This window comes from Phyllostomus discolor, chromosome 7, assembly GCF_004126475.2.
Source record: "Phyllostomus discolor isolate MPI-MPIP mPhyDis1 chromosome 7, mPhyDis1.pri.v3, whole genome shotgun sequence".
NCBI lineage: Eukaryota > Metazoa > Chordata > Mammalia > Chiroptera > Phyllostomidae > Phyllostomus > Phyllostomus discolor.
In genome coordinates this window covers 31933967-31961873 of record NC_040909.2, presented here as the reverse complement: position 1 = coordinate 31961873, position 27907 = coordinate 31933967, and the positions used below count along the sequence as shown (strand labels likewise).

The window sequence follows — 27907 nt, the reverse complement described above, 5'->3', positions numbered from 1 at the left end:
ATATTTGAAGAATTATGGCTGAAAACATCCCAAGTAATAATGAGACATAAATATTAAATTTATAAATAGTGAGATATAATCCCTTAAAAATATTAGATAATCTAAAATGGGATAAATTTTGGGGGGGAAGTATGTCCAGAAACAACATAGTCAAGCTAAAAACCAAAGATAATGAGAAATCTTGAAAGACACCAGAGGAAAATCACAGTACATACACAGAAGAACAATAATGCAAACAATTGTGGGATTTCTTACCAGAAACCAAGACAACCAAAAGACAATGAACAATATGAAACAAGACAACCAGAAGACAATGAACAATGTAAAACAAGACAACCAGAAGACAATGAAACAAGGTCTTTAAAGTGCTGAAAGAGAAAACCCAATTAACCGGGGATTATATATCCAGCAAAAAATGTCTTACAGGAATGAATGCAAAATGTAGACAATTTCTCTGATAAAGGAAAACTAAAAGAATGTAATGCCAGAAGGTCTGCATTACAAGAAATGTAAAAGAAGTTCTTCAGACCAAAGGAATGATACCAGAGGGAAGCTGGATTATCAGAAATGAAGGAAGAGTGAGAGAAATGGGAACTATTTTGAGTTAATATAAAATATTTTCCTCTTAGTATCTTAAAGGTACATGTGACTGTTTAAAGGAAAAATTGTAAGACTGTCTTGGGGTGCTTTTAATGTAGGTAAATGTAATGCACATGACAATTATAATGTGAAGGGCAGCAGAGATGGGGGTGGTAAATGCACCTATATGTTTTGATTATATTGTTGTTTTACATTGTATGTGATATGGTAAGTATGATATTAACCCTAAGTAAACTGAAAAAGTAAAAAATATATATTTATATATGTAGATTCTAGAGTAACCATGAAAAAGGGTAAAAATAGAGCTGAAAAGCAATATATAGATAAAAGTTAGTAACTTGCCCTCCTCTGCCTGAAAATGGGGTGGGGGAGACTCAATATTGCCTGGCCTCTGTGGGAATCACCCAAAGGCCAGCAGTCAGTTGGCAAAGATATCAGCTGACTTGGACTCTAAAGACAATATTTTGCTGGACCTTTGGGAGAAAAAGGAGGGAAAAGAAAGACAGAGACACAACCTTTCTGGGACATCGTAAATGACCGAAGTTGGGAAGGAGGTCCATCACTCTGTGGGGCCAGAGAGGAAGCCACAGCACCCTGGGCACTGGACTCGAAGTCTGGAGACCTGGACTGAAGGGCCCAAGCTTCACTGACAAGCTAAGTGACCTCCAATAAGACCACTCTGGACCTCAGATCCTTCATTCAGAAATGAGGGGGGTAGGATTTAGAGTAAAATCTCAGTAATTGCTTCTCTGGAGAAAAGAAACAATTGGATTTCCATGCCCCCTATTTTCGTATTGGTGAACACCAAGCTCGCACACTCAGAATGAGGCCCTTTGCTCACTCCACTCTCTCCCAAGTCATTACTTTTATACACACTGTTTTCATTCCTTTTTTTTATGCCAATGACTCCTAAATATATATCTTCATTTGGACTTCTCCATGCTTCAAAGACATATATTTTTCAACTTTACTTTGATATCCTACCAACACATAAAAATCAAAATGTTCTAAACAAGTCTTTCAAAATGACACAAGTATCAAAATTGGCTGGGAAATTTTGGTAACAATGCGAAGACACAGATCCCACTCTATTTCAATGAGTTTATGTGCTCCTTATCAGCTCTCCAGGAAAATCTGATACCCATCAAAGTCTGAGAAACACACTCTAAACCAAACCTACAATCTATTCCCAACCCTTCCCAACCCTTCTACTGCTCTAAGCAGTTCCTTTCCAGATCCCCACTCTCAGAGAATGGCACCCTCATCCATGCAGAGGCACAGGTCAGACACTGGATACCATCCTCAGACTTCCATCATCTTCACCTCTAAGCATCATTTACTGTCAAGTCCTTTTTACGTTACTCCCCTGATCCCTCTGAGCTTCATTTACCCCCATTGTCCCATAGCCTCCCGATGCCTTTTCTTGCTTCTACTGTCACCTCTGTCTCTCACACCCATCCTCCAACTGCAGCCAGGGTAAATGCTTATGCCATATGTAAGTTTTAAAGACAGTTTATATATACATATACATGTCCATATATGCATATATGTGTGTATATACATATATAATGACAGTTTCAAATTTATAGAAAAGTTGCAAGAATACCACAAAGAATGTCCATACACTCTTTGCCCAGATAACTCATTCCAACGCTCAACAACTGTCCCAGAAATGGCCTCTTAATCCCTGGTTGGTTATAGAACTTCCCTATACTCTCTAATCTGGGACAAATGCTCAGTCTCCTTGACTTTCATGACCTTGGAATTTTTAAAAATCATAGGCCAGGTGTTTAATAGAATGTACCTCAATTTTAGTTAATTTGATGTTTCCTAATGATGAGACCCAGGTTAGAACATTTTGAACAGAGTATCTCAAATGTTATGTTCTTTTCATTGCATCCTATCAAGTGCCACTCAATGTCCACTTGTCCTATTGCTGGAGTGAAATTTATTCACTTGATTCAGATGGTGTTGCCAAATTTATTTGTAAAGTTACTTTCTCTCCTTTTGTAATAAGTATTTTGGGGGGAGAACACTACGTAAAATCCTGTTTGTCTTCTGAATTTCATCCTAAGTCTTAGCATCCATTGATATTTCTTAACTTAATCTGATGGTCACCAAATAAGAATTTTCTGATAATATATTTTTTCCAGCATTGAGAAAGCTTTCTCTTCTATTAATTAATTTATTGATTTATATCCCTATTAGTGTGGGTGGCATAGTTCTTACCTTATTTAATAGGTTATAAACTGATACTATCATTATATATTTTGAGCCTCAAATTATCCCATGTTTGGACATTAAGAGGCCCTTCAAGCTGGATATCGTTCCTTAGATATGTCCCCATCATTCTTTGAGTATTTTCTTGCTTTCTGGAACAAAAAGATTTGCCAGCTTATTTTATACCTTCTCCACCAGTGCCTAGAAAAGGCCATCTCTCTAATGAGTCTTGATTGCTTTTAGTGTAAAAGAATATATAGAATCCCAGACCTGAGAGCCAGGTGTACTCTTTGCTACCTGAGTGTCATTGTTTGAGGCATTCTCATCCTATATTTATCTCTCTCTCCTTTTTTATGTTGAAAACCATAAGTTCATACCAATACCTCCAATTCCAATCCAGCACCACACAATTCATTCCAGCTTTCATGCTTTCTATATGTGTATGCTACCTCCAATGTATCAATGTATTTATCAATGTCCCTGTATATAGCTGGTCTTCCAATATTGCTGAGCTGCCAGCCCCCTCCCACACAGGTCTCAATCCCTGCTAGGGCTCGCCTCCCTTTCTCAGAACATTTACTTTGGGCCTGCCAAATCATTTATTGATGAAAAAAAAAAAAAGAAGAAAGGCAAGAAAGGGATTTTTGTCTTTAAAGAAAGGGAGGGAAGAGATTGGAAGGAAAAGGCAAGAGAAAGGCCAGGTTATTTTTCTAAAATGAAATTCTGTCACCTTTGGGTTGTATGTGCACCTGAGCATGCATGCACACATGCACTGAGCCCTTAAGTGGCTTCCATTGCCCTCAGGCTGTAAATTTCAGCAAAGGGGTCTAGGAGGCCCTGCAGTTGAAACTGCTGCTGACCACCTTGGTCACTTTCCCCCTCTTTCTCCAAATGCCAAGTTAAAGGGTTTTCCTTCAGCTGCTCTAAAAGTCCATTCCCTCCTTGCCACAGGTTCTTTATACATGCTGTTTGTGTCTCTTAGTGCTCTACCCACCCCATCACTTGGGTGACTTATTGTTAAAACCTCTGCTGCATCACCATCTTTGCCTCTGGAAGCCCTCCTTAATTCCCTTAGATACAATCAGACTATTTTGTTACGCATTGTTTTACTCACATTCTCACAGAACACCCTGGCTCTTATCTCAACTGGTAATAATGAGCTTATTTATATACATGTCTGTTTAATATGTTTTTTTCTTCATTAAGTTGTGATGTGAGCATAGTAACTATGTCTCCTTTTGATCATGAGTGTGCCCCTAGCCCTGGCTCAGTACATAGTAGATGCTCAAAAATATTTTTTTCATGTAAATAATTTGCACTTATAGAAACATAAATTGTTTAATCAGCAAACATGAAAATTTCTTTATTTTACATAAAAGGCAAACCATGGAGGAATAATATGATACATATGGGCAGGCAGGTGAACTGAGAAAGCTCTTAGATGTAGGGGTATATAAGCTTTATGATTTAGAAGAAACACAAAAATCATAACAAATGATTCAAATAATATATATAGGGAAATAATGTGGGGAGTTTTTACCTAAGAAAATTTTAATATAAGGCATATACAAATTGCATATTTGGCTCACATCATTACATGGGTGATTCAGGGTCATTGAAATATTAGTTCTTCCAAAGGTATAACAGAATTCCATTTCAAATCCAAAGGTTAGTGTGTATGTACATGTTTTAAAATTGGATGCAGTGATTTCAAATTTCACATGAAACAAAATGTATTTGAGAGGAGCCAAGAAAGTCTTTTTAAAAAGAATGAAGGATACCTTACTTTATCCAAATAGTAAAACTCTTGCTAAAATTATTAAAATCAGAACTAAACAGATTGTAAACTCTTGCTGAAGTTAATAATCAAAACAATGTGGTTGGGCACAAGAATCAATAAATAGATCAATGGAGAAGAATTAAAAGTCAAAGCATAGTTCATATAACAAACTTGTATGACAAAGATGACATGTGATTCAATAAAAATGGATAATGTATATAATATGTGATAGTGGCATAAATCTATTCATCTGTATAAAAACAGGGGTAATATTTGTCCTAATACATATTCAAAACAAATCTGAGAATACTACTTGCATCTGTCAATAAGAGAATGGATAAATGAGCAACATAATACTACAATACATAGGAACAAGTTACACATGATATGAATGGATCTCACACACAGAATGCCAAGTTAAAGCAGCCAGACACAAAGCACACATGCAGTGTGATTCCACTTATGTGAAGTTCTAGAACAGCAGAACAAACCTATGGTTGAAACAAAACCAGAACAGTGGTTGCCTCTGGGTGTGGGGTAGGGGTAGGAAGTGACTGGGAAGGGACATGAAGGAACTTCCTGGTGTGAAACAATATTCTGTGTCTTGATAGGAGTTTGCATTACTGAGTTGTAGGCATTTGTTGAAACTCTAAATGTACATTTAATATTCATGCATTTTTGCATATGAAAATTTTACCTTAAACAAACAAAACTATAAACAAATACTTCAGCTAAAGACATGTATGGGGAAGTGCTTAGGGGTGATATGTACTGTTGTCTGCAACTTATCTGGAAATGCACCAAAAAAATAGGGTGGAGTGATAAATGTACAGGAACTCCAGGATCTAGGTGGTGGGAAATGTCTGTCCTCTGTAAAATTCTGTCATGTCTTCTGCATGCTTGAAAATTTCCAAAATAAAATCTTAAGAAGAATAAATAAATTTTGGGAATATTAAATATTTAAATATAGAACCCCCCAATAATACAGGAAACTTTAAAAAGCATGTTATAAACTTGGAGTGAGGAGAACTTTTAAAACAAAGCAGAAAATCCAAAATGGCATAGAGGAAAAAAATTGATCTGGGCTACGTGAATACTGGCCACTTTCGGAAGTCAAAGGGTATAATAAAAAATATTAAACAACTAACAGATGGGGAGGGGAAACTGATTGTATCATATATGGTGGACAAAGGATTAACATCCTTACTATAAAAACACTTGTAAATTTCTAAAATACCACAAATAGCCCTGGCCACTTAGCTCAGCTGGTTAGTGCATCATCCTCATATGCCAAAGTTGCAGGTTCATCCCTGGTCAGGGCACATACAAGAATCAACCAGTGAATACATAAACAAGTGAAACAACAAATTGATGATTCTTTATTTCTCTACTTTCCTCTCTTTCTCTCTCAAATCAATAATTAAAAATGAAAAAAGCAAATAATCTGATAGAAAAATAGGTAAAAGTATGTATAGATAAAGAACAGAAGAGGAAACATGAGTGCCAATAACTATGCAAAAAGGCATTGATATCTCTAGCAGTCAGGCAAAAAGGCAAATTAAGATGAAGTATCATTTTTCATCTTTGGATTGGCAAATTTTTAAAGACTGATCCCCTCCAGTGCTGGTAAAGATGCTGGAAGACAGGCAGCACACACTCCTGGTGGGCGTGAATGTTTACGAACACAAGACACAGAATAATAGGTATAACATGATTCCATTTTTATAAAATAAAAATTTTTGCAGTTTTGAACAAAGAGAAAAATGTAAAAGTATTAAAATGGATGCTTCAGGACAGGGGCTACTAAACAAACTGTGGCCCAATTGACAAATCTGGCTGGTTACCTGGCTCTTTACAATGTCTGAGCTAAGAATGGTGTTTTTTACCTGTTTAAAGGGTTACATTTTAAACAGTTGTGCAATTTTCTGCATAATGGCCTCATTTTGCCTCTTGGCCAGCAAAGCTTAAAATATTTACTCTCTGCCCTTTTAGTTTACTAACCTCTGTTTCAGGGTAATAGATTCTTTGGTGTCTTTTTCCTGTTATTTCTCTGTATTGTTTTCATTTTTTATAATAATAATAACTTGGCAAGTTTAAAGATCACAGCTGGATTGGTAGGGGATGCTGTTGGGAGTGGATGTAAGAAGATAAGAGGAAACCAGGGGGACTCGCTGGAAGCTACTGTAACTGTCCAGGTGAAAGAGAATGGTACTTGGGAGCAGAGAGATGAAAACAAAAGGACGGATTTTACAAGAACCTGTAGGAGCCGCTGAGAGATTGAACATGGATGATGAGGCATACAGAAAAATCAAGGCTGACTCCTAGGTTTCAGTCATTGGTTGCAGTGCAACCACTGAGCTGGAGAGTGGGGAAGGGAAACCCTAAAGTAAATCAAGTGCTCTATGTTGGACCTGCACAAGTTAACTGGGCAGTTAGACATAGATGATTAGAGCTGCCTGGGATGTGGAGGGGGAGGTAGAGCATGCAAAACAAATGTAAGAGAACTCATCCTGTAGCTGTATTTAAAGCTATCTAGAAGCAACAGAAAAGGAGAAGAGCAAGTTCTACCCAGTGACACAGTGTCAACCCAACTGGAGCCTGTTTCCTGCTGACAAATGTCTCTGATGCCACTGTCTAACTGTTTAGATTCCCCAAAATCATCTTTTCCAAACATCCTCTTCCCATTGGCTAAGAAACACCATGGCTTCAGAGTAGACACTGACCCTTTCTCATAGCCTGTGCCCAAATGTTTGCCTGGACAGCCAGCTGCTATTGTTTCTCCCAGATGGACATTTCTCCTGCTACCTGGCTCCCCCAGTAGAGATGTAAGTTCAGGTCCCAGTCCCTTTGAGTATGGCTCTGTCCTGGGTCCACAGACGTGTTTCAGCCACCTTTTTCTCTGCCATGCTTTCACCTGAGTATACCAAGAAGGACTCACCAAGGAGCTAGTGTAGGTGGGGTCTGAGGTGTCATCCTGGAGGTAGCGGGAAAGGCCAAAGTCGGATACTTTGCAGACCAGGTTACTATTGACCAGAATATTCCTAGCAGCCAGGTCCCGGTGCACGTAGTTCATCTCGGCCAGGTACTTCATACCAGCAGCAATGCCCCTGAGCATCCCCACCAGCTGGATCACCGTGAACTGTCCATCATTTTGCTGTAATAAGACACAAGGGGCGTCAGGATCAAGATGCGCTTCAGTGGTTAAACAAAAGCCGAAGTGCCACAGCCCTGATGCTTGTCAGCCTCTCAGGGTTGGGCAGACGCTCACTGTCCCCCCTCCCCCACTTCCATCCTCATCCCTCTCCTTGAATGTTCTGCTCTCTTCCCCTTGCCAAGCCCTGTCAGTTTCATCTCCAAATTACATTGCAAACCCATCCACTCCTCTCCATCTCCACTGCCACCACGCTAACCAAGTCATTGTCATCCATCACCTATAACAGCCACTGTGCACCGTGCATCCATTCTCTACCCTGGAGCTAGAGCCATCTTTGTAAGACATAAATCAGGGCATGTCACTCTCTGGCTTAAAGCTTTCTAATAGCTTCCCATTGTGTTAAGGTGAAGCTCCAAACTTCTTAGCATGGCCCACGAGACTCCCGTGGGATCAGCCAGTGCCTCGCGTTATGCCGGTGTATCCTATCCCTCATGCCTGTGTTAAAGCCACAGTGGCTGTGACCTTTTGATCTTTTTCCAAGCCAGGCTCTTCCTGCCTTAGGTCCCTTACACATGCCATTCCCTCTGCTTTTTCCCCATAATCAACACCTACCTGCCTTTTGAGTTTCTTCAGAGAGGGTATTTCTGGAGGGTGTAACTAGTCCCCTTCCTCAAATATATTTAGTATTTTCTTACTATCTTTCAGTGAAAACTCTTCATTTCTTCTTATCAAATGTCACAACTTTTAGTTTGTGTGTGTGTATGTGTGTCTATCCTGCTGCTTGAATCTAAGCAATTTGAGCATTAGAACCCTCCCTCTTGTGGTCACCACTGTAATAGAGAGCTTTAATGTAATCAGTAGACAAAGCTCAATAAACATGTGCTGAATGAATGACTGGTACATTGCTCCCTGTTTCCAGGATTAAATGTTAAGGTATCCCCCTTGGGTACTACCAGGCTCTCACCCTGACACTAAATTAACCATGCCAGCCTCATAAGGATCACTGGAGCAGAAGTGCACACATGGTGCCTGGCACGTGGACCTCCTCCTAGTGAATGAGAGCTGCTCCTCCTCATGCCAACCTTCAGTGCTGTCCTCTCTCCAATCATGAGTGGGATCAGTTTCTTGGATGGATACCCTCCTCAATGGTTAGATGACATTTCTTCAGTGAGTGAATCTGTGCCATCCTCCTGTCTCCCCAAAGCCTCTGGGTCTTAGCTCTACACACACTGGTTAAATAAGTGGACCCTGGGCCACATTGCTAAGAATACATTTTCCCATCTAGTCCAGCCATAGCTGCTCCCCAAAGGGCTATGAGTTGTATTCTGTAAGTAGAGCATGGCTCAGGCATCAAAAATGCTTGGACTGGGGGGAGAGGTGGAAGGAGACAGACCCCCAGGGTCCAGTCCAGTTACTTGAACACAGTACCTGAGCAAGGCAGTCATTCCCTCTGCCCCAGTGTCCTCATGTAAAATGCAGGAAGCATAAACAGTGTGAGAAGCTCCCATTTATTGAGCACCTACCATATGTGAGGTGGTACACAAAGCACTCACATGCATTACCTCACTTAAATATATGTGGGACACATCATTCACACACGAGCTCCTGCAAAAGCATTTTCTATGCAAAAGTAAGTATGAAAAAGTAAACGAGCTCTTATAAAACTACCCTGTTTATTAGAGGAAACCCCAACAATCAAAAAGTCTAACGATGCCAGGATGAATTGTTGAAGACTTCCTCATGCAAGATGGAAAGTCTGGGCCTACGTTCACCAGGGTTATGCCCCCTGATAAGTTGAAGGACTGGAGCACACTGATGCTCCCTGCACTGCTTCCTGAGAGTCCTGCCAGAAGAGGACCCTCAGACACACCAACCTCGACATGCCCCACATTCCAGGCTGTTTCTAAGTCAAAACTTAACCACCAGCCCAGAATGCTTCTTCCACAATATTTTCTTCTAAGTGACCCCAAAGAAAATATAGTGCAGAACTGCTTTTTGGAAACTTGGACTGTTTTTTTAGCACATGGTGCCCATCTATGAAAGCTGGATATGCTGTGAGAGATGCAAATTCTCCTTCTTACTAATGAACTTTAGTCAATACCTCCTCAAGAAGTTAGCCAGGCCAGCACCATTCCTCCTCATTAAGTAGCTCTCTGGGGATCTGCGTCCTCAGAAAGCTCTCACGTACCTTCTGTCTATTATAAATTCTATTCTCACTGAGCCTGAAGTCACAGGGTCACATGTTTTCAATTCAGGTTGTTACTTCCTCTCCATGCATGTAGACAACACTGCTGTTGAAAACGAATGTCTCCCTAAAGAAGCCAGCTTGTATTCAGATGTTGGGGGAGGCCCTGGTGGTGGTGGTCAACAGTTTTGAGAAGAACAATGTTGAAATCATGTACAGTAACTTGTCTATGTTTCTACATTAAATCATTTAAGTCTTCATAGGCCTGTTTTATGATCTAATTTGTTTTAAAATTTAGATCAATCATCCTTAGAGTTTGTAGGGCCAACAAGAGCCAATAAATAGCTAAAATTCAAGGTTTTGTAGTCAGACAGACCCAGGTTGGATCCAGGGTCTGCCACTCAATGGATGCATGCTCTTGGTCAAGTCATTTAACCTCTGGAGTACTGATTTTCACATCTGTAAAATAAGAACATAGTGCCCATAGTGTCCATGCTTCATAGGATTCTGGTGAGGTTAAATGAGATGATACATGTAAAAGGGCTTATCTCAGGGCCCAGTGAACACTAAGACAGCAGCAATGGTTGCTGCTGTTATCATAGTGTCACACAAATCACCTGTCCCATGTACCTGGGGTGCCTGGTGAGAGAGACACCGAGGACACCTAAGGCTAGAACTGTGGGTTCTAGGTAAGTGTGGAAGACACCCTAGGACCATTGCCCTTGGAGAACCTAGTTCACAGGCCATTCTGAGCTCAACAGGTTGGCATGTGATAGCTTCCCCCCTCCAACTGGAGTAGCATATGATTGGAAACTAATGATGCAAGCCTGAAGTTTGGATTAGTTAATCAATAAACACTGACTTCTTCCTTTACTTGACTTTTGAATGGCAAGTCATACTTCACAGATATGTTCTAATCCTTAAAATTTGTTCTGTGAAAGGCAGGCAATAGTATATTGTTTTCATAGAGAAGATAAATTAAGTCCAGAAAGTTTAAGTGATCAGCCTTCAATCACTCAGTGTGGTTTTGGCTTACAACAAGATTCTAAGTCCAGAACAGCAAATTATGTCTCTACTGGCATTCCATCTCTGATCAATTGGTAATGGCTGTCTCAAATGCTGGGTGGAGAATAAAGCTGTGTATAAGCTTCACAGGAAAAGAAGCCATGATTGATTAATGGTGTCTGCCATGGCAATGGAAATAAAAAGTAGAGACATTTCTACTACATACATGCTATACTTCTCTGACTCTTTTAACTCCAGTGCCTTTTCCATTGGAATATGCTGACTTTGCGAAGGCTAATGCATTTTCTTTAGGATCTGCAGGGTAATCACATATCATGACAAGACAGGGTCATGCTTGTTGAGTTCATAATCTTGGTGAAATTTAAAGATACAAGCATATTAAGATTTTCTGACATTTCAGCTGTTTTATGTTCATTTCATTGGTATAACTTCCCAGGAAGAACTTCCAGGGGTATGAACATCAGCATATAAAAACAAACAAGATTAGAAAAAAGAGAGGTTTCTTAGTGACTTTGGGAAAAGATCTGCCACACTGAGCACATGGTAAAAACACAGCACACAGAAGAAATACAGCCTAGGTGAAGTGATTTAAACTTTCTTCCCTTCATGAAGTGCTTTCTGCTGAAATTGCTTTTCTTCAAATTCACTGAAGCTACTTGCTGGCCCTTTTATTAGACAGGAAGGATTTAGGTATTTCAACTTTCATTGACAAATCCACTTCAGGAAATGAAACCCTTATTTGATTTGTTTGAAGAGAATGAATCATAGACTTTTTTTTTTTTAACTGAAAGGGACCTTTCAAGATCATCTAGCTCAATGCCTTTAGTTTATAGATTGGGAAATTGAGTTAACAGATTTGTTCAAGGCCACAGGGTGACTCATAGCAGAGCCCAAAGCAGAACCCCGGTTTCAGGGCTCCCAATCTGGTGTTCTCTTCCTGACATCTGGGTGGCTGTTGTCTAGTTTCAGCCCATGAATGAGCTTCCCTGATGAGAAATGTCTCCATTTGTCACTGCTCAGTGACTTCCAAGAGTCTTTCAGTTATGACCATCTGTGAATGAACCAGCAGCAACCATAAGGCCAAATTTTAGGCATAAAAGCCTTACAGAGCATGTCGACCTTGCTGGCTCAAGCGTGGGACATTGATGAGAATCGGGGGTTGTTCATAAGATTATGGAAGAGCCTCTGAGATTCAATCCCCTGAATTTGAATGCCAACAAGGAAACAAGTATTTAATTATAGATTTGCATGCTACATAATCCATGGCAGACATTTGGGAAAAAATGGAATACAATGAACACATTGAATGTGTGCTTGAAGAATAATGGTGTTTCCAATCCCTCCAGAATGTGAGGGATTCTAAGTCCCACAATGGAAGAAGAGCCTGAGTGGACTGTGAGAAGTCATGTCCAGTGGGCTTACTGGGTCCCCAATGCCCAGAGCCTCTCAGATGCTGCCCCAGAGCAGTAGCTGTGGCCACTCTCCAAAGATTCCATATCCAGTGTGAAAGGACCAGTTGGAGGGAGGAAACAACTGCAGGTTTTGAGGATTAACCCCTTTTTTCTCTGAATGGTGATCCTAAAGTTATTCCACTTCTCAGAAGATGGACCTACAGAACTTAACTGATGACCTACTTTTAGATTTTATCAAGCAGCAGATACATCAATTAATGTTGCTATGCTCCAGGGTTTGCTAGTAAGGCTGAAATTAGATTTATAGATTACCTGCCTCCATGCCGTGCGAGGAGTCAGAAACGCTTCATTTCCCCTTTCCTCCTGGCGCTGCCTGCTCTGGCCGTCCCTTTCTTGCCACCCTTTCTCTCTGGTTTTCCTGTGCTCTTCTCTTGCCCCTAGCTTTTCTCCTACTATACAGGCCCCATCATCATGAAAAATAATGGTGTCCAACATGCGCCCATGTCCTGGGCTCCAAATGGAAATAGCCTTGTGCAGAGCAACACTGTGCGGCCTTGATTTCCCACAGCCTCCTGAGAATGAATCTCCCTGTTCCCCGCACCATCCAGAGAGAGAGAGAGAGAGGATCTGATCATAGTCCCAGATCATGTTGTGACTCTCTGTGAAGTACTGTCTGGTGACATGTAGGAAACGAATGACACCCAAAAGGGTTTGGAGGATCGTTCCAGAAAACACTTTTTCTTCTAACATCGCCTTCTATTCACTTTTATTTGACTGTTTTCATGAGAGCCCTGACCATGAAGAAACACCCTTAGGAAGCATGGTCTATCCATGATCCTACATGAGGGGTGGATGCATGGACAAGAAACCAGGCTTACTCAGAATAACTACACTTCTCTTGTCACTCTGGAACATTTTTGTCCCAGAAATGCTTATTTGGATTTCTCATTCAACTAGCATTTACCAAGCACTTGCTGTGCTACGTACCAGGGTGGCAAAACACAAGGCATAATCCATACCCTCAAGAACTTGGTGCCAGGCAAAGTATATGGGGTCCACAATCTACATCTGTTATCCCCCAAACCCACCAAAAAAGGGGGGCACTACTGCTTAATGATTCAGACAAGGCAAAAAGTGTGTGCTTGCCCTACAAAGTTAGTTTCAATACTATGCAAATGCCACTTCTAGACAAGTACCCCAGCTACCCTCCTGAAACACTGCAGCTCCTAAGCTCTGCTCCTGAGCTTTGGAGCTACCACGTAGCTGCTGACAGATCCTTGAACCAATGCTGACTCTGATCCTTGAACATACTCTTCCACTGTTTTCATTTCACCTGCCTGCTCCTCCACATGTCTACAAATTCCTCATTCTCTAATATCAGATAAGTTCTCCATCCTTTTTGAAATCTTCCTTGGCTTCCCCAGCAAGATTTCAGTTCTTTGCTTATGATACCTCTGTATTCCATGCATGGAAACAGAAGTATAATATAGGCATATGTTTGCTGGAAGATTTGGACACTAGGGCCTTTGGGGGCAGGGACTTCTGCGGTACATTGCATGCTCTAAGATGGACATAACAGAACCCCCATCCCTTATGTGTAAGAACATATTAAATTGCTGTTCTTCATCAAAATATGGGATCTGTTTCCTACCCTCGCATTAGGTGGGCCCATCACTATGGTTGAAACAATGCTGTGTGACTTTTGAAGCCAGGTTACAATGCAGATATAACCTTTGCCTTCTCTTCTGGGAATGTTTATTTTGGGGTTCCAGCTTGCTTGAGGAAGCTCAAGCAGGTCACGTGGAGACATACTGACACCAAGCATCAACCACAAGACCCATGAGTGACAAGATTTAGGATGATTCCAGGCCTCAGCCCTTGAGCTGCTCCATCTGACACCCCATGGAATGAAGATGCCCATTCCAATTGCATTTTCATGAACAAGATAAATCGTTGTTGTGCTAAGCCACTAAAGTCCTGGCATTATTTGTTACACAGTATTAGAGAAATGTCTCTTTCATCTCTAAAGGCCCAGCACCCAGCACAGCGAGTAACCAGACCAGTCACCCCATGAATGTTTCAATGACTGACTATAACTGGTTCTTTGTTCTGCAGCTAGAGCTACTCTTTGATAGCTTTGGTGATAGGCATAGTCTGCTACTTGGGTATTACCCTGAAGTCCTTGTTTAGAGGATCCTGCCCCATTCTTTGGTGCTGCCCCCTTTGCTCTTAGGCTCCCTTGAAATCCCCAGCTGAACCTTTTGTCCAAAGAGGCCTTTCTCCCTGGCCTTTGTTTAATCATCCTCCATTCCCCAGGCATCAGCATCATGGCCACCTGCACTCACCCCTTCTCTGAGTAGCTCTGTGATACCTCACAGAGATGAAAATGGTTCCAGTGTGGCTCCATTTGGGCACACTGACAAAGGTCTTACAGATTTCCCAGCCATAGGCCTTCAAGACACTCCTACCTGTGCTGCAGGTTGAAAGGGAATCATATTCTTCATCGACCCCAGAAAAGACTTGTGGATGCTAGTGACCCAATCTTTCCCTTTCTTGCCCAGAAGGCAGGTGGCCCAGGCACCAGAAAAAGGCAACCTGTTTCATCTGTGAACCGCACATGATGAGAACTGGCTGGAGAGGAAAGCAGCATGCTAGGGAAAAGGTGGCCACTGGCATCTGCATGAATCACATGGGGCTATGGAGCAGCTGAAAGTCTCTTCAGTCTCTAGGATGGCCATTCTCTGTCCCCATCTATCCATTCTTATTTGTCCATCAAGCATTTATCGAGGCCCTGCAACATGCCATCCTCCTCCTGAGGGGTCCACAAACTCTTTGTTCTTTTCTTTTAGCAACAAATCTGTTAATCTCATAAGCACCTCCAACACCCACCCACATTTTATGGGGCGATTCCTGAATGGCAGGTTATCCTCACATGGACATTTCTCCCCAGCCAGGATTCCCCAGTGTCCAGCAGTGCTAACATCATCCATGCCCCTGAGCTTCGCTTACCCTGAGGAAGGAATCCAAGGCGCCATTCTCCATGAACTCTGTGATGATCATGACCGGCCGACTTTTGGTGACCACACCCTCCAGACGAATAATGTTGGGATGGTCAAACTGTCCCATGATGCTTGCCTCACTCAGAAAGTCCCGACGCTGCTTCTCCGAGTACCCAGCTTTCAGCGTCTTGATGGCCACGTAGATTTCCCTTTTGCCTGGAAGTTTTAAACGCCCCTTGTACACCTCTCCAAACTCTCCTGCAACAAGAATGCAGTTATTACCTGCTTCCTTCTCAGTTTGTGGAACCACACGGGGAGGCAGCTTATCAAAAACAATGGTGCTTAAAGTGGAATTGTGATTAGAGAGGCAGAAGTGGAAATGGTGCTATCTCATTGTAATGATGACTTGGCTGTAATCAGTTCAAGACAAACAAAGAAGGAATACTAAAACACATTCCTTAGCCCAGATCTTAGAAATAGTTTGAGTAACTAAAGTGGAATTTCAGAATACTGAGGCCTGTCCAGAAAGCACCCAGTCAGTACTATGACAAATAGAGACATTTATTGAAGAAGCTATAAGAAACATTATACACAGGACAATGATGCCTAAGTCCCCTTCAAAGTAGGCACCTTGGGACCTCACACAGGTCTCCCAGCATTATGAACTTAAGGAAGTCTGGTTCACTGGTAGAGGTTTGAATCAAGCCATTAGCGACGGCAGCACAATGATTCTTCTGCTTGGTAGCAGAAGCCAGGGAATGACTTTTCCCCTGACATGTTTCATGCCAAGATCCCACATCAAAATCTCAGACATAGTAGTTTTTGGAGTCCCCAGATCAGCTTCTACTTCTTGCACTAGATGCTGATCAGTCAGATGCTGACCTTTGTTTATTGCAGCCTGTATGCACTCAACATTCTTTTATGTTCTTCTTGTTGCAGGCCTTCCAGAACATGGATCATTTTCAACACATTCTCAACCATCTTTGAAGCATTTGTGCCACCCTTTTGTTTGTGCTGAACACATTACATCATTCCTAAAAGCCTTCTGAATCACTCAAAATGTTTTCATGGAGGAACATTCAAGCTTAATGCAAAATTTGATGTAGATTCGTTGCTCTACTCACTCAGTCATTTTGAATGCAACAGCCACACAGTACACATGCTCACTCAAAAGTATCCACCACCCTCACTGACTAATACAGTGAAGTTGTCAATGTTCACACATGTGCATTCCAGTCCACCCTCCTTGACTGCTGGGTTACATCGATGTCCTGCAAACTGTACTTGTTATTTAACAATGGCTGGACTTCTTTCATATATATGAGTTTGTTTTACCCCATATTGGATTTTTCATTTGTGCCCCCGCTGAATAACTGAAGTGAGGGGACAATTTTGCAAAGTCAGCATTCATTTTTAGCAGAGCATGGCACAAGAATGTGCCATGGAGCTAGGGGATATGTTCACATTTTCAGTTTTTTGAACCTAATGAATAGCATTAATGTTCCTGTGTTGCCTTGAAAATGTCTGTGGCTATCGGGTCCTTCAGAAGGCAGACTCTGAAGAGTTAGGAAGGGAGGTTAGCAGACACTGTGCAGGATAAAAGGGGAAGGAGCCTAATTGGCCAGAATCCCAGATCACCATGCAAACCTAACAGTATGAAAAGAAAGGAGGAAGTAGTCACGTACGGACAAGGAGAACCCCAGACTGCACTGCAGATCTGACAATCTCGTCCAACCCAGCGGGAAGCTCCAGAACAAAGAATGCCCATTCCAGAAATTTCCAGGCCCTAGCATCCCCCCATGCTCAGTCACTGGCTGGGGAAGAACCTGAAGGTGCTGCAGCTGAGGCTGGCAGCTAACTGCAGTCCTGGAAACTGAACAGTACGTGGTTTCCCCAAGCAAACAGGAGTTGCAGACCTCCATGGGTGCCACAGCATTTAAACATTTCTGTGATAAAATCACCAGGGGTAAAGCAATCTGGTGACACTTTCCTAGCTGCTTAAAAAAATCTGTTGAATCTTGTTAAATGTACTTTCAAAAGTTATTTTATGGGTTAACTTGGTTTTCTAACTTCCAGTTCTTTCATGGGAAGCAGTTTAGTGTCTGCTTGTAAGTGCATCACTGAAATGTGTGTCAAAGGGCTGACAGGAGAAACATGGCTTTCTGCTGGGAAAACTATCCTCTTTACTTTCAGCTTCTGGAGGAAAATGATGGACCACACTGGGAGCAATCAGATAAATTACTGGCCACATTAGAAAAGTCAGTTAACATCTCCACTGTGATTCAGTTACAAGTTCCTTTTGTTTTTGCTACAAAAAAGATTGGAAGGAAGCTGCATGAAAGGGTTTTTCATGCAAAACTGCTCAGGAGTCAATGGAACTTGTTAGAATATAGAAAGAGTAGAGGTTGGCTTAAGCAGCATTAAGAAGATTTCAACATGGACCTTACAATACTAAGAGACATATCATGTGTAGTATTGGTCTTGACATTTAATCACATGCAGCTTTGGTGAACTGCATGAGGTCAGGCTGAGTCTCATTCACGTTAATAGCTTATATACCCCACTATAGTGCCTGCCTGGTACATTCATGGTAGGCATGTAGATGAAAGTTGAGGCATCATATTTATTATTTTTGTTTGGCTTTTGCTTTGTCCATTCTTGGGTTCTAAATTGCTGGAGGCTCTATCCCTGCTCTATCCATAAGAAGTAGAAGTGCCAGTATTTACATTTTTATAAAAGGCTGTCTGCTGTAGCATCTTCTATAGCCAAACACCGTATGACCATGACTCAAGACAGATGAAAATGACACCACCTCCTGTAGAATACCATGAGCTAGTGAAAACTAATAGATGAGTGACATGTACTGATTTCAAAAGATGTCCACATTGTATTGTTAAGCAAAGAAAAGAAGAGCAAGTTATAGAATGTGCTATGTAGTAGGTACCCCTATGGGGTATGTGTTTGTATACAAAACAATATTTTAAAAAATTGCATCAAAGATATTTTTAGTGTGAAATTATTTTTTAAATGGTTACCCTAGAATGATGGGAATAGAGTGGGAAAGCAAAGATTAGGAAACTTAGTTTGGTTACTTTTATGTTGTATAAATTGTTACAATAAGCAAATGAGTAAAATTTAAAGGAAAGTACTAAACAGTGACCTGTTATATCTGTGTGTATGTGTATGTATATATGTGTGTACAGTATGTGTGAGCATGTACATGCATGTGTCCACATACATGTATATATGTGTATGCATATATGTGTGTATACATGTGTATCCACATGTGTGTGTGTATATATATGTGGAATCCATCCCTCTTATACCTTAACCTAGCAGATATTCAATAACTATAAGCTGAATGAATACACATTGCATATTTGATAAGTATACTAACTGAAGAATATTGGTATTTCTTCCTTATTATAAAAATGAGTTCTATTTTCTTTTAGTGAAAAGACATAGTTGAGAGTTGAGGGGAAAGTTATGATCATATTTCTTCTTGGAGGAGATATTGCACCAACATTTATTGACCACCTACTGTGTGTCAGGCACTGTGCTAGGCTCTTTGCAGGACTTATTTTATCAATCCTCACAATACCTTCATAAGTTTGTTATTATTATCTCCATTTTACTAATAAGGAAACTGAGGCACAAAGAAAACATGCCCCAAACTCCAGAGGTGTGAGTCAGACGAAGGGCTGTGGTCCAGGCCCTCCCTTTTTCCTGCCATATTGCCTCCTGGTAGGGGTGCTAGGTTAGCAGTGCCACAGGGAACAGAGCTGTGGGGATATGAAGTTATAATCCAGGGATCACCATGCCCCAACTGTACAGTTACTGTCACAGCAATTCAGTGTTCAGGGAACAGCAGACACAGTGGAGCTGTCTCATAGAGAGATGTCCCTGCCTGGCTAGTCAGGTGGGATCAGAATATTTAGGAATCAATTTATCAATTGTATGTACCAGTGTGTGAAGTTTGGAAAAGTGCTCCAGGTGACTCTGATATTCCCCACAACACACACATAAGCACCTGGGTGAGGACTTTGGTTCTACACCAGTGGTTCCTGAAGTTGGTTGCCACTGCAATCACCTGGGAAACTTTACAAAGTACCAAAGCCTGGGTTCCACCAACAGTGATACTGATTAGTTGGTCTGGCTGCAGCCTGGGCATGATGTATTTAAAAGCTTCTTACAGAATTGGCTACATGATTTGTGGGGTCTGGTGCAAAATGGAAATGCAGAATTCCTTGCTCAAAAATTATCAAGAACTTTAAGACTGTGACAGCAGAGCATTAAACTAAGTGTAGGCCCTTCTGAGCATGGGGCCCAGCATGACAGCACTGGTCACAGTCCCCCGAAGCCAGGCCTCGCCGCCCAGGTGTTTCTTCAGTGCTGCCATCGTTGAGAACCACAGACATAAACCACCCAATAGATTCAAATAGATTAGGGAGTAAACTGCCAAAGGTCCTGGAATATACCATTTAAGTCCTTCCAAAGTAGTGCTCGCATACAGGCTGCCTTGCACTACACAGGGCCCGATGCAGACGGTGGGCTTTATACATGTGAGTGAGCAGAAAGAAGGAAGAAACCAATGAGTGTGTGGCTTTGGAAAGTTCTCTCTACATGGAACAGTGTGGATCACATGACTTTCCTTATTGAAAGATATTATTTTATAGTTTAATCTGTGTGGCTGATGTCTCTTCAAGTGCTTCTACTACTTTAGCTTTAAATTACCTCCTGTAGGGGAGGGGATTCTCATTACATGGTTTTTTAAAATGATAAAAAATGCTTTCCTGAGAGGATTGTCAGGGCAGTGAAACTATGCTGTATGATTCTACAGTGGTGGATATAAGTCACTATACATTTGTCCAAATCCATAAAACAAACAACACCAAGAGTGACCCCTACTGTAAACTAGAGAGAGACTTTGGGTGACCATGTAGGTTCATCAGCTTTAACAGATGTACCACTCTGGTCCTGGATGTTGATAATGGGGGAGGCTGCACATGCGTAGGGGCAGGGGGCATGTGGGAAATCTCTGTTCCTTCCCATCAATTTTGCTGTGAACCTAAAACTGCTCTAAAAAAAAATAAAGCCTTCAAAAATGCTCTCCTTGGATCGGGAGAGATGGACTTTGTAGTCAGTCGGTCATAATGGTGGTGGTCATTACTTCTCTCAGAAATGTTCTCAGCAATCACTGGAAAGCAATGGCTTAAAGAACAGTGATTCTGTAAAAATAGCTCCTTTCTTGTCTGGCAAAGAAATGACGTCATGTTCTCCAAGCCCAGAAGTTTGCCAAGCACCAACTGCAAAGAAGTCACTTAATCCATTAGCCTCACTCAGAGACAGTGCTCCACCCTATAATTAAATGGCCCTTGAGCGCAGTTGGGAGAAACTCTGGCCAGGAGTAGAGGAAGTTCCAGTCTATGCCGAACCCAATATCCAACTTTGGGCCTATCGCTTCTCTAGCCTTAGCTTTCTCACCTCTGTGCAATGAAAAGAAATGATGGACTAGTAGACCTTCCTAACAGGGTGTGAAGTCTGTGAGAAAAGTGCTTCGTAAACCACACACTGTTGGAGACACATCTGGGTTGGGAGTGTGGGTGGGGACTGGAAGAGAAAAGGAAGGAAAACTAGACTTGATGAACAGACTTGAAGGAGGTTCATCCAAGACACAGCAGGGGTTTTTGTCAGGGGTAGTGGGAAAGCCCCACTGCCGTATCTGGTATCTGTATCTGGTATCCGGGGATGGAAGATGTCCCCTCGTAAGCCTAGGGTGCTAACGTCTGGGGGCTCTAGCGCTCTAGCATCTGCATAACCTCATCAGGAATGGGAGTCAATGGGCATATTGTCATTATTAGTAATGAACAGAAAATCAGAGCCTTATATGCCTGATAGTCAAGAAACTACTGTCACCAATGATCTTTGACTTCAGGTTTACATACTATTCTCAGGAAACTATGTTTGATTTTTTGATACCTTTCCTATAATGTGGGCCAGAGCTTGAGGTCTATCGTGCTTTTTAATTTGCCACAGTCTTTTACATGATGTCCAAATCACGGTCATCCAGTTTTCACTTTTTTTTAATAAAAATGCATCATACTTAAAAAATGTTTTCAACAAATTGAGCATTATCATTGTATTTAAAATAGATGTTTATAAGGAATGATTGGGTAGTGATTGTGGTTGATTTTTTCTATGCAGATCCTCTACTGACAGTAAGTGCAGCCAGCCTAATTTTGGTCTGGCTGGACTTTGATTGGCATGTGTCTTTGCAGCTGACCTTGGAGCCTCTCCTACTGCAAAACTTCCCCATGGCTAGGCCTCAGTTCTAGCTTCAGGCCAATTTGGTGGCCAGTGGCTCTCGGTAAAGGTTCTGAAGCATGGTTCCTACCCAACAGCATCAGCATCACTTGGGACCTTGTTAGAAAATGCAGATTCTTGAACCTCATTTAGACTTGCTGGATCAGAAGCTCAGTAGATGAGGCCCTGTGACTTGGGTTTTAAAATGCCCCCAGGTGATTTTGGTGCCTGGCTCAAATCTGAGAACCACCACCCTCCAGGCTGTCAGCTGAGGGTCATTTAGCCAGTTCCTGTGATTGTGCTCCCAGAGAGCTGCTAAAATTACTCCCTACAAGTTGCAGCTCCATGCCAGTTCCCCTTTCCTACCTCCCTTGACAAAAAGAGGCAGAAAAAAAAGTGGTTCAGCAGCATTAAATACCTCAACTATTAAATATAAAATCAGAAGAAAAGAATTTTCAGTTTTTGAAAGTGAAACGTCCAACCTGCCAGCAGGTATTTCGAGTAGTAGCTATTGGCTGTGTGCAGCTCAAATCTACACACAATTGCACTTTTTTTTTTGCAGCATTTTGAAGTCACAAATTGCCTTAGGGGGGAAAAGGGAAAGCAGAGCTTCTAGTTACTAATTCAGGCTTCCACCTGAAAAGTGACTTTTAAAGAATAAATTTAAACTAGGTTTGAAAGTATGATTTACAGCAAGTTTTATCACATGAGCCTGTGCAAGATAAGTAGGTTATTGCTGAACCAGGGATAGTAAAACTATGGCAGGCATTCCGCTGTCTCCTGACCCGGCACTCAGGGTGGGCATTACTAATTGATTACAACCCTATTCTCTTCTCAGCAGAGTCCCCCAGGCACCATTACCAGGCTGCTGGAGTTGGTGAATGAGATGGAATGGCCATAGTGTCCACAATACCTAATACCTAGATGGTGAGAGCAGACTAGTTTTCTCTTTTGTTGTAGCATTTTGTGGTTGTTGGACACCTATCTTATGATTTATTTTCCTAATGTAAGTAAACACATATAATTAAAATGCTAAGTATCTTGGGTCTCATTGTTGTCCTTCTTAAGGCAGAAAACTGATCATATTAGGAGGACTGGATCATGGGAGCAGGGTATTCTAAGGAAGAACATACTGTCCCAGGAAATGTGGGACAGTCTTTGCAGCCTACGACATGGGCATACTGAATTCCCGGACAGGATCCTCATTCCCAGCAAAGAGGCTTGGGCCTCCAAACTGCTGGAAGAATTTACCACCAGAAACAATGTCCCAGTATACTTAGATGCTCTTTTTGCAGAATAACCAAAGTGGCAGGTAGTGTGGGGATTCACCAGACCCAGATCAGCCCTGTCTCAGTTTCAATTCTTGTTCTACCATCAACTCAACTGGCAGCCTGACCTTCAGCAAGCTCTCCTCTGAATGTTGATTTCCCCACCAGTTTAACTGCACGTGTGCACACACACACACAGCTATTATGAAGGTTAATAAAATAATTCTTATAAAGTATATAGGCCAGTGTTAGGCATATGATGTGTGTTCAGTACATGTCAACTATATTAATCATAATTACTGAAGACATATATTTGCTTTTCTCTTTTAGAAACTTCCTTCTGTAACTCAGACCCAATAGGAGGCTACCCTCATGCTGCTTACCTTCACTCTGAATGAGCCCAAGAAAGTCAGGCTGGCAGGAAGCCTTTCTACAAAACCATTCCCAAGAAACCCACTATCTTCTTCAAAGAGAGAGGCGGCGGGCCTTGCTGGCCCCATTCCTATCTGCACACCTCACACATTGCCTTTCTCTGACTCTCCATGCCCAGACCTCTCACCACAAGCCTCCTTCTCCCTCACAATAAGCCAATCTGTGGAAATGCTGAATCGGCAGCTGCTGGAGTCAAAGGAGAATGTGTTTGTTAATTAAAATACAATTGGCATGTCTTCCTCTGGATGACCTTCTGTTGACACCTCTACCTGCATTTCCATGCACTGCACAGTCATGCTCAGGGCTGCTCTATAGTTACATAGGTTACACACTATACAACCCAGGAGTGCTGTCCATGCTGTAGGGCCCAGTCATACACGGCAGCCCTGATTTATGCTCTGGGTGAGTCTACTGACTAAACTGATCAGAATTAACCAGTGCATTGTAATTGATGTTTGAGGTGACTCCTATTAGCCGGATTCATGGTTACGAAGAGCTGATATGCTCCAAAGACACCAGATGGCTTGCTGCCCTCTCTCCACAGAGACTTCTGTTTTTCCCATTATCTTCAGGGAGAAGAGGAAGGGTTGGTCCTCTTTCATTCCACTGGGCCACTTTCAGAGCACACATGATCTCACTCCAGCTCTCTCCTATCTCTCCCCATTCTCCTGAACTCTACCCAGTTTTTATTCCCAGTTTCAGCCCAAGGATCTATTTTCATTCAACCATATGACAAATACTAAATTGAACATGTTTGGCTAACTATGAGACTAATAAAACCATGAATGACCCTTTGTCCCCACAGAACTTTGAGCCTGGTGATGACACATAAGGATTAAATAACTACATAAAGACAATGAGTAATTATAATTCAGTCTTCTTGAATGGTATCACACCTGGTCCATTTGTTCAATATATTTTACAACTTTAGAAGAAACCTTGGCAGTTGATGCAATTCTTCATCCTCATAATTTCTAGATTTTACTCCATTGGCCTTCACTTGCCTGCATAACCACCACTCCCCACACCTTGGGGGCCAGTCAGCCCTCCTCTCCCTCTAAGATGTTTAACCTGATGCCCCTTATTTCTGGCCATAGCTCTTCTCCATGCCACATTTCCCCTCAACTCTAATCATCAAGCCCAGTAGTCACTCCATTCACCATGATTGGATACATTCTGGTTTAGATCAGTTTAGTAACTTTGGTGCAGCCTTCCTTACCACCACAATCCCAGCATCCACTATCTCAAACTCTCTCCAGGCAAAACCTCATAACTGGTTTCCATGCCTCTAAGGTAATACCTACCCTTCCCCATCACCTCCTTTCAGTCCACTCCAAACACAGCATCTATCAGTTTCATCTCCCGACCTCATTTCTATCACTCACCCTGCTCAGGAACCTATAGGAGTTTACCATATTCTATAAGACAGAATCTATACTGCAATCTTTGGGTCTCTAGGCCTCAGCCTGCTCCTCTAGCCTCGATGCTCAACACTTATCCTCAGCAAATGTCTCTCCAGCAGCCTTCTCTCCTCCTTGTTTTCAGTATGTGCTACATGGAATATCAGTCCATCCAAAGCCTCCACATCCTCAGGGTCCCCCCAGGTCCCTGTTCCCTGGGTTACTCCCTGCTATCACGCCTCTCCCTTTTTCACCTCTGTGTGTTCTCTGGGCCCCTCAACTTAGCTGTGAATTACCTGTCCTCCTCTTATGATGGAGTGGCACAATGTGTCTATGTTAGAAAATAACCCCTGCAGGGCAGGATTATTAGGCCCTCACTGTATTTTCCAGGTCCTACTACAATCCCAGGCACAGACCTCAGAACCAATGTTTAATGAATAAGGACCTTGCACTCCCAATTTAATCCCTTCTGTAACAAACATGACCCCCTCTTCTGGCTATGACTCATCAGGTATGGGCTGGTTCCTCTGCAATCTCTTCGAAATAACCTTACACAGCCTGGAAGTCTGCTGGTAAGTGTTCAACTACCAGCCCTTCAAAAACAAAGAAACCAATACCCCTTTTTTTTATCATTTGCCAATTCTCTGAGCACAATGCACAAGTCCCATGGTGTAAATACTCCTACTGTGGTTGATGTCAAGCCACCAACATCATGTCACTGAACATGGGCTGAGAAGAGATGCACGCAATTGGCTTTTGCAAGGTACTGAAGCTGGCCCCAGCACACCATTGACAGAACGTTGTGTTAATTTTCTTCCTTAAATCATTAAATTTTTCTCTTCTGTCCCATTACCTTATGGGATTCACAGAAACTTATGGTTTTCTACTAGTTTTCACCTTTGAAAGCTCAGGCCAAAGGTTATCTCCTTTGTGAAATCTTCCCAATATCCCTAACCATTCCCAGAATAATGCTGAACACTGCTGTATTGGTCCAACACTTTGTACATGTGCTATTTGTCATTGAGACTGTCAGACATATGAGGGGAAGAGTGGTTTGTTCACCTCTGGAATTCCACATCCAGCATGCAAGTAGTGTTCAATAAGAGCTTGATGAAGAAGCAAGTGAAGGAAGAATAAAATGACTTCTGATTCTTCTTTTAATGTTTTGTTACCATTCTGCAACCCGGTTTTTGCCCCCTGCACCAAATCTGGCTGGCTAAGAGAAATAATGCCAATTATACTGTGTAAATCTTACCTTTCAAAAAAAATTTTTTGAACTCATCCTCATACCAGCTGTTTTAGTACAAAGTGAAGCCAGTCTCCATGAGGAAGGGTGTGGGAGAAGCAAGAGTAGGACAAAGGAGAAAAAGAACTGGAGACAATAAAGATTGGTTCCAAGCGATAGTATCTTCTGTTAAAATGGAACGGAGTTAGGCATAGTGAATTACTATCCACAGGGATTAGCTGTGGGATTTCTTAGCCTTAAGGAAATGGGTGTCTGGTAGAGGGTGGTCAGCAGCAACCAGGCAGAGGCCTTTATCCAAACTGCTGGGCATCTTATGAACTGCTGAATGCATCAATCCTTCCCCAGTACCATGTGAGCCACAAAGAGGACTGAGCTTCTCTGAGCACAATGCACAAGCATCAGCAAAGGCTACACAAAAATGGAAGGTGAAGGGTGAAGCATGGCCATCAATTGTCCTTTTTTAGGCATTCAGCAGTTGGTGAGCTCATCCCACATTGTAAGTCCCTGACAGGATCATAAGTGAGAAGGCTTTTTACTCCTCCCCTGACAAAGGCGTGATGGGGTTGATGTGTACTCTCTGGGATGAAATGCAGTCCACAACACATTGCTCTAAGCCCATGACATAAATAACAACATTCTAAACCACTGGCACCATTACCACATGACATAACAACAATTAATAATGTAGGGAAATAGGGTGCAGGACCAAAAGCCCACCTTTCCAGCACTCTTTCAAGAGTACTGGAGAAATCTGAGCCCCTAAGAGTAATCCTCCAATTTATCTGGTTTCCAGCCTTCTAAGGCAGGGTCCTTAACTATGTCAGTGTGTAAGAAGGAAGAGAAAATTATCTGCACATAAGTGAAAGTCGTGGTTCAGTAACATATTTAATGAAAGTCAATGGGAAATATGTATAGACTCATGTGGATCAGATTATGGCCAGCCGGCTTGAACTGCTGAGGGGTGAGTGGGAGGAGAGAGTTATGTCCGGACAGAGATCCCAGCACCAACCACAGGGATGCCATGAGGCTGGAGCTCTTTAAGAGGAAAACCAGAGCATGAAAACAGTGGCCTAATGGGGCAAGCTTTCAAATGCAACTTCCAATTTCACAGATGGCTTTTTGACCCCTCAGCGCATTAAGGGAGGCAGTGAATGGAAGAACGATGACTTTCCCCCTAAAGATAAAATATGGAGTGGCTGTCTGTAAGACTTTGACTAAACATATTTTATGGAGTTAAAATATTATTGGAAGAGGCAATTCCAGGGCCCTTCAAATATATGAATAAAGCACTTCTAGACATAGGAGCTAAAAAGACTTCAGCATATAAGTGTGACAAGAGCTTGAACAATGGCTAATAAGAATTGAAGAAGACAAGACAGAGAATGTTGTGGAAGAAAATGAAAGTAGGAAAGAAGACACAAAGCAAACACATCTTTTAAGGAAAGAGCGGAGGAGGCAATAAAGAGATTACTTATAAAGTAAGGATATTTTGGGATATTTTACTCATTTACATTAATAAGGCTGGGTTCATTGTCTGGCTGACTCAACTACCAATCCATTAAGGAGTGATGAAAATTCTAGATCAGTCTTTAGGTAGGATTTCCCGAGAGCATCTTAGGCAGTCAGTTCTCTGCTGGGCTGAGTTTCTGTTCTGATGCAGTAAGATGGATGAGAGCACATGTTTCTTGGGAGTGAAACTTGTCTTGTGTTATCATTCATATCATAGATCTTCTGTAGAAACTTTGGTTATGGGTGGGTTTTCTTCTGGAAACAGTGGCTCATCCTCAATTCATCACTGTCTATCCCCAAATGCATGTATGTAGAAAAAGAGAACTGAACACATGGGAGGAAATCTTGGCCTGAAGGCATGGGGATGTCATTG

At 41.9% G+C, this 27907-nt stretch overlaps 1 protein-coding gene across 2 annotated transcripts in view; it reads right to left on the bottom strand.

The window, feature by feature from the left end:
* EPHB1 (EPH receptor B1) overlaps positions 1-27907 on the bottom strand; it is a 417402-nt gene that overhangs the window by 37531 nt on the left and 351964 nt on the right. For both annotated transcript variants that reach the window (XM_028518706.2, XM_036030689.1), the window contains 2 exons: positions 15387-15634; positions 7539-7754 (listed from right to left, as the gene is read on the bottom strand). In XM_028518706.2, coding sequence (XP_028374507.1) covers positions 7539-7754; positions 15387-15634 — 464 coding nt within the window. The remainder of the gene's footprint in view (positions 1-7538; positions 7755-15386; positions 15635-27907) is intronic.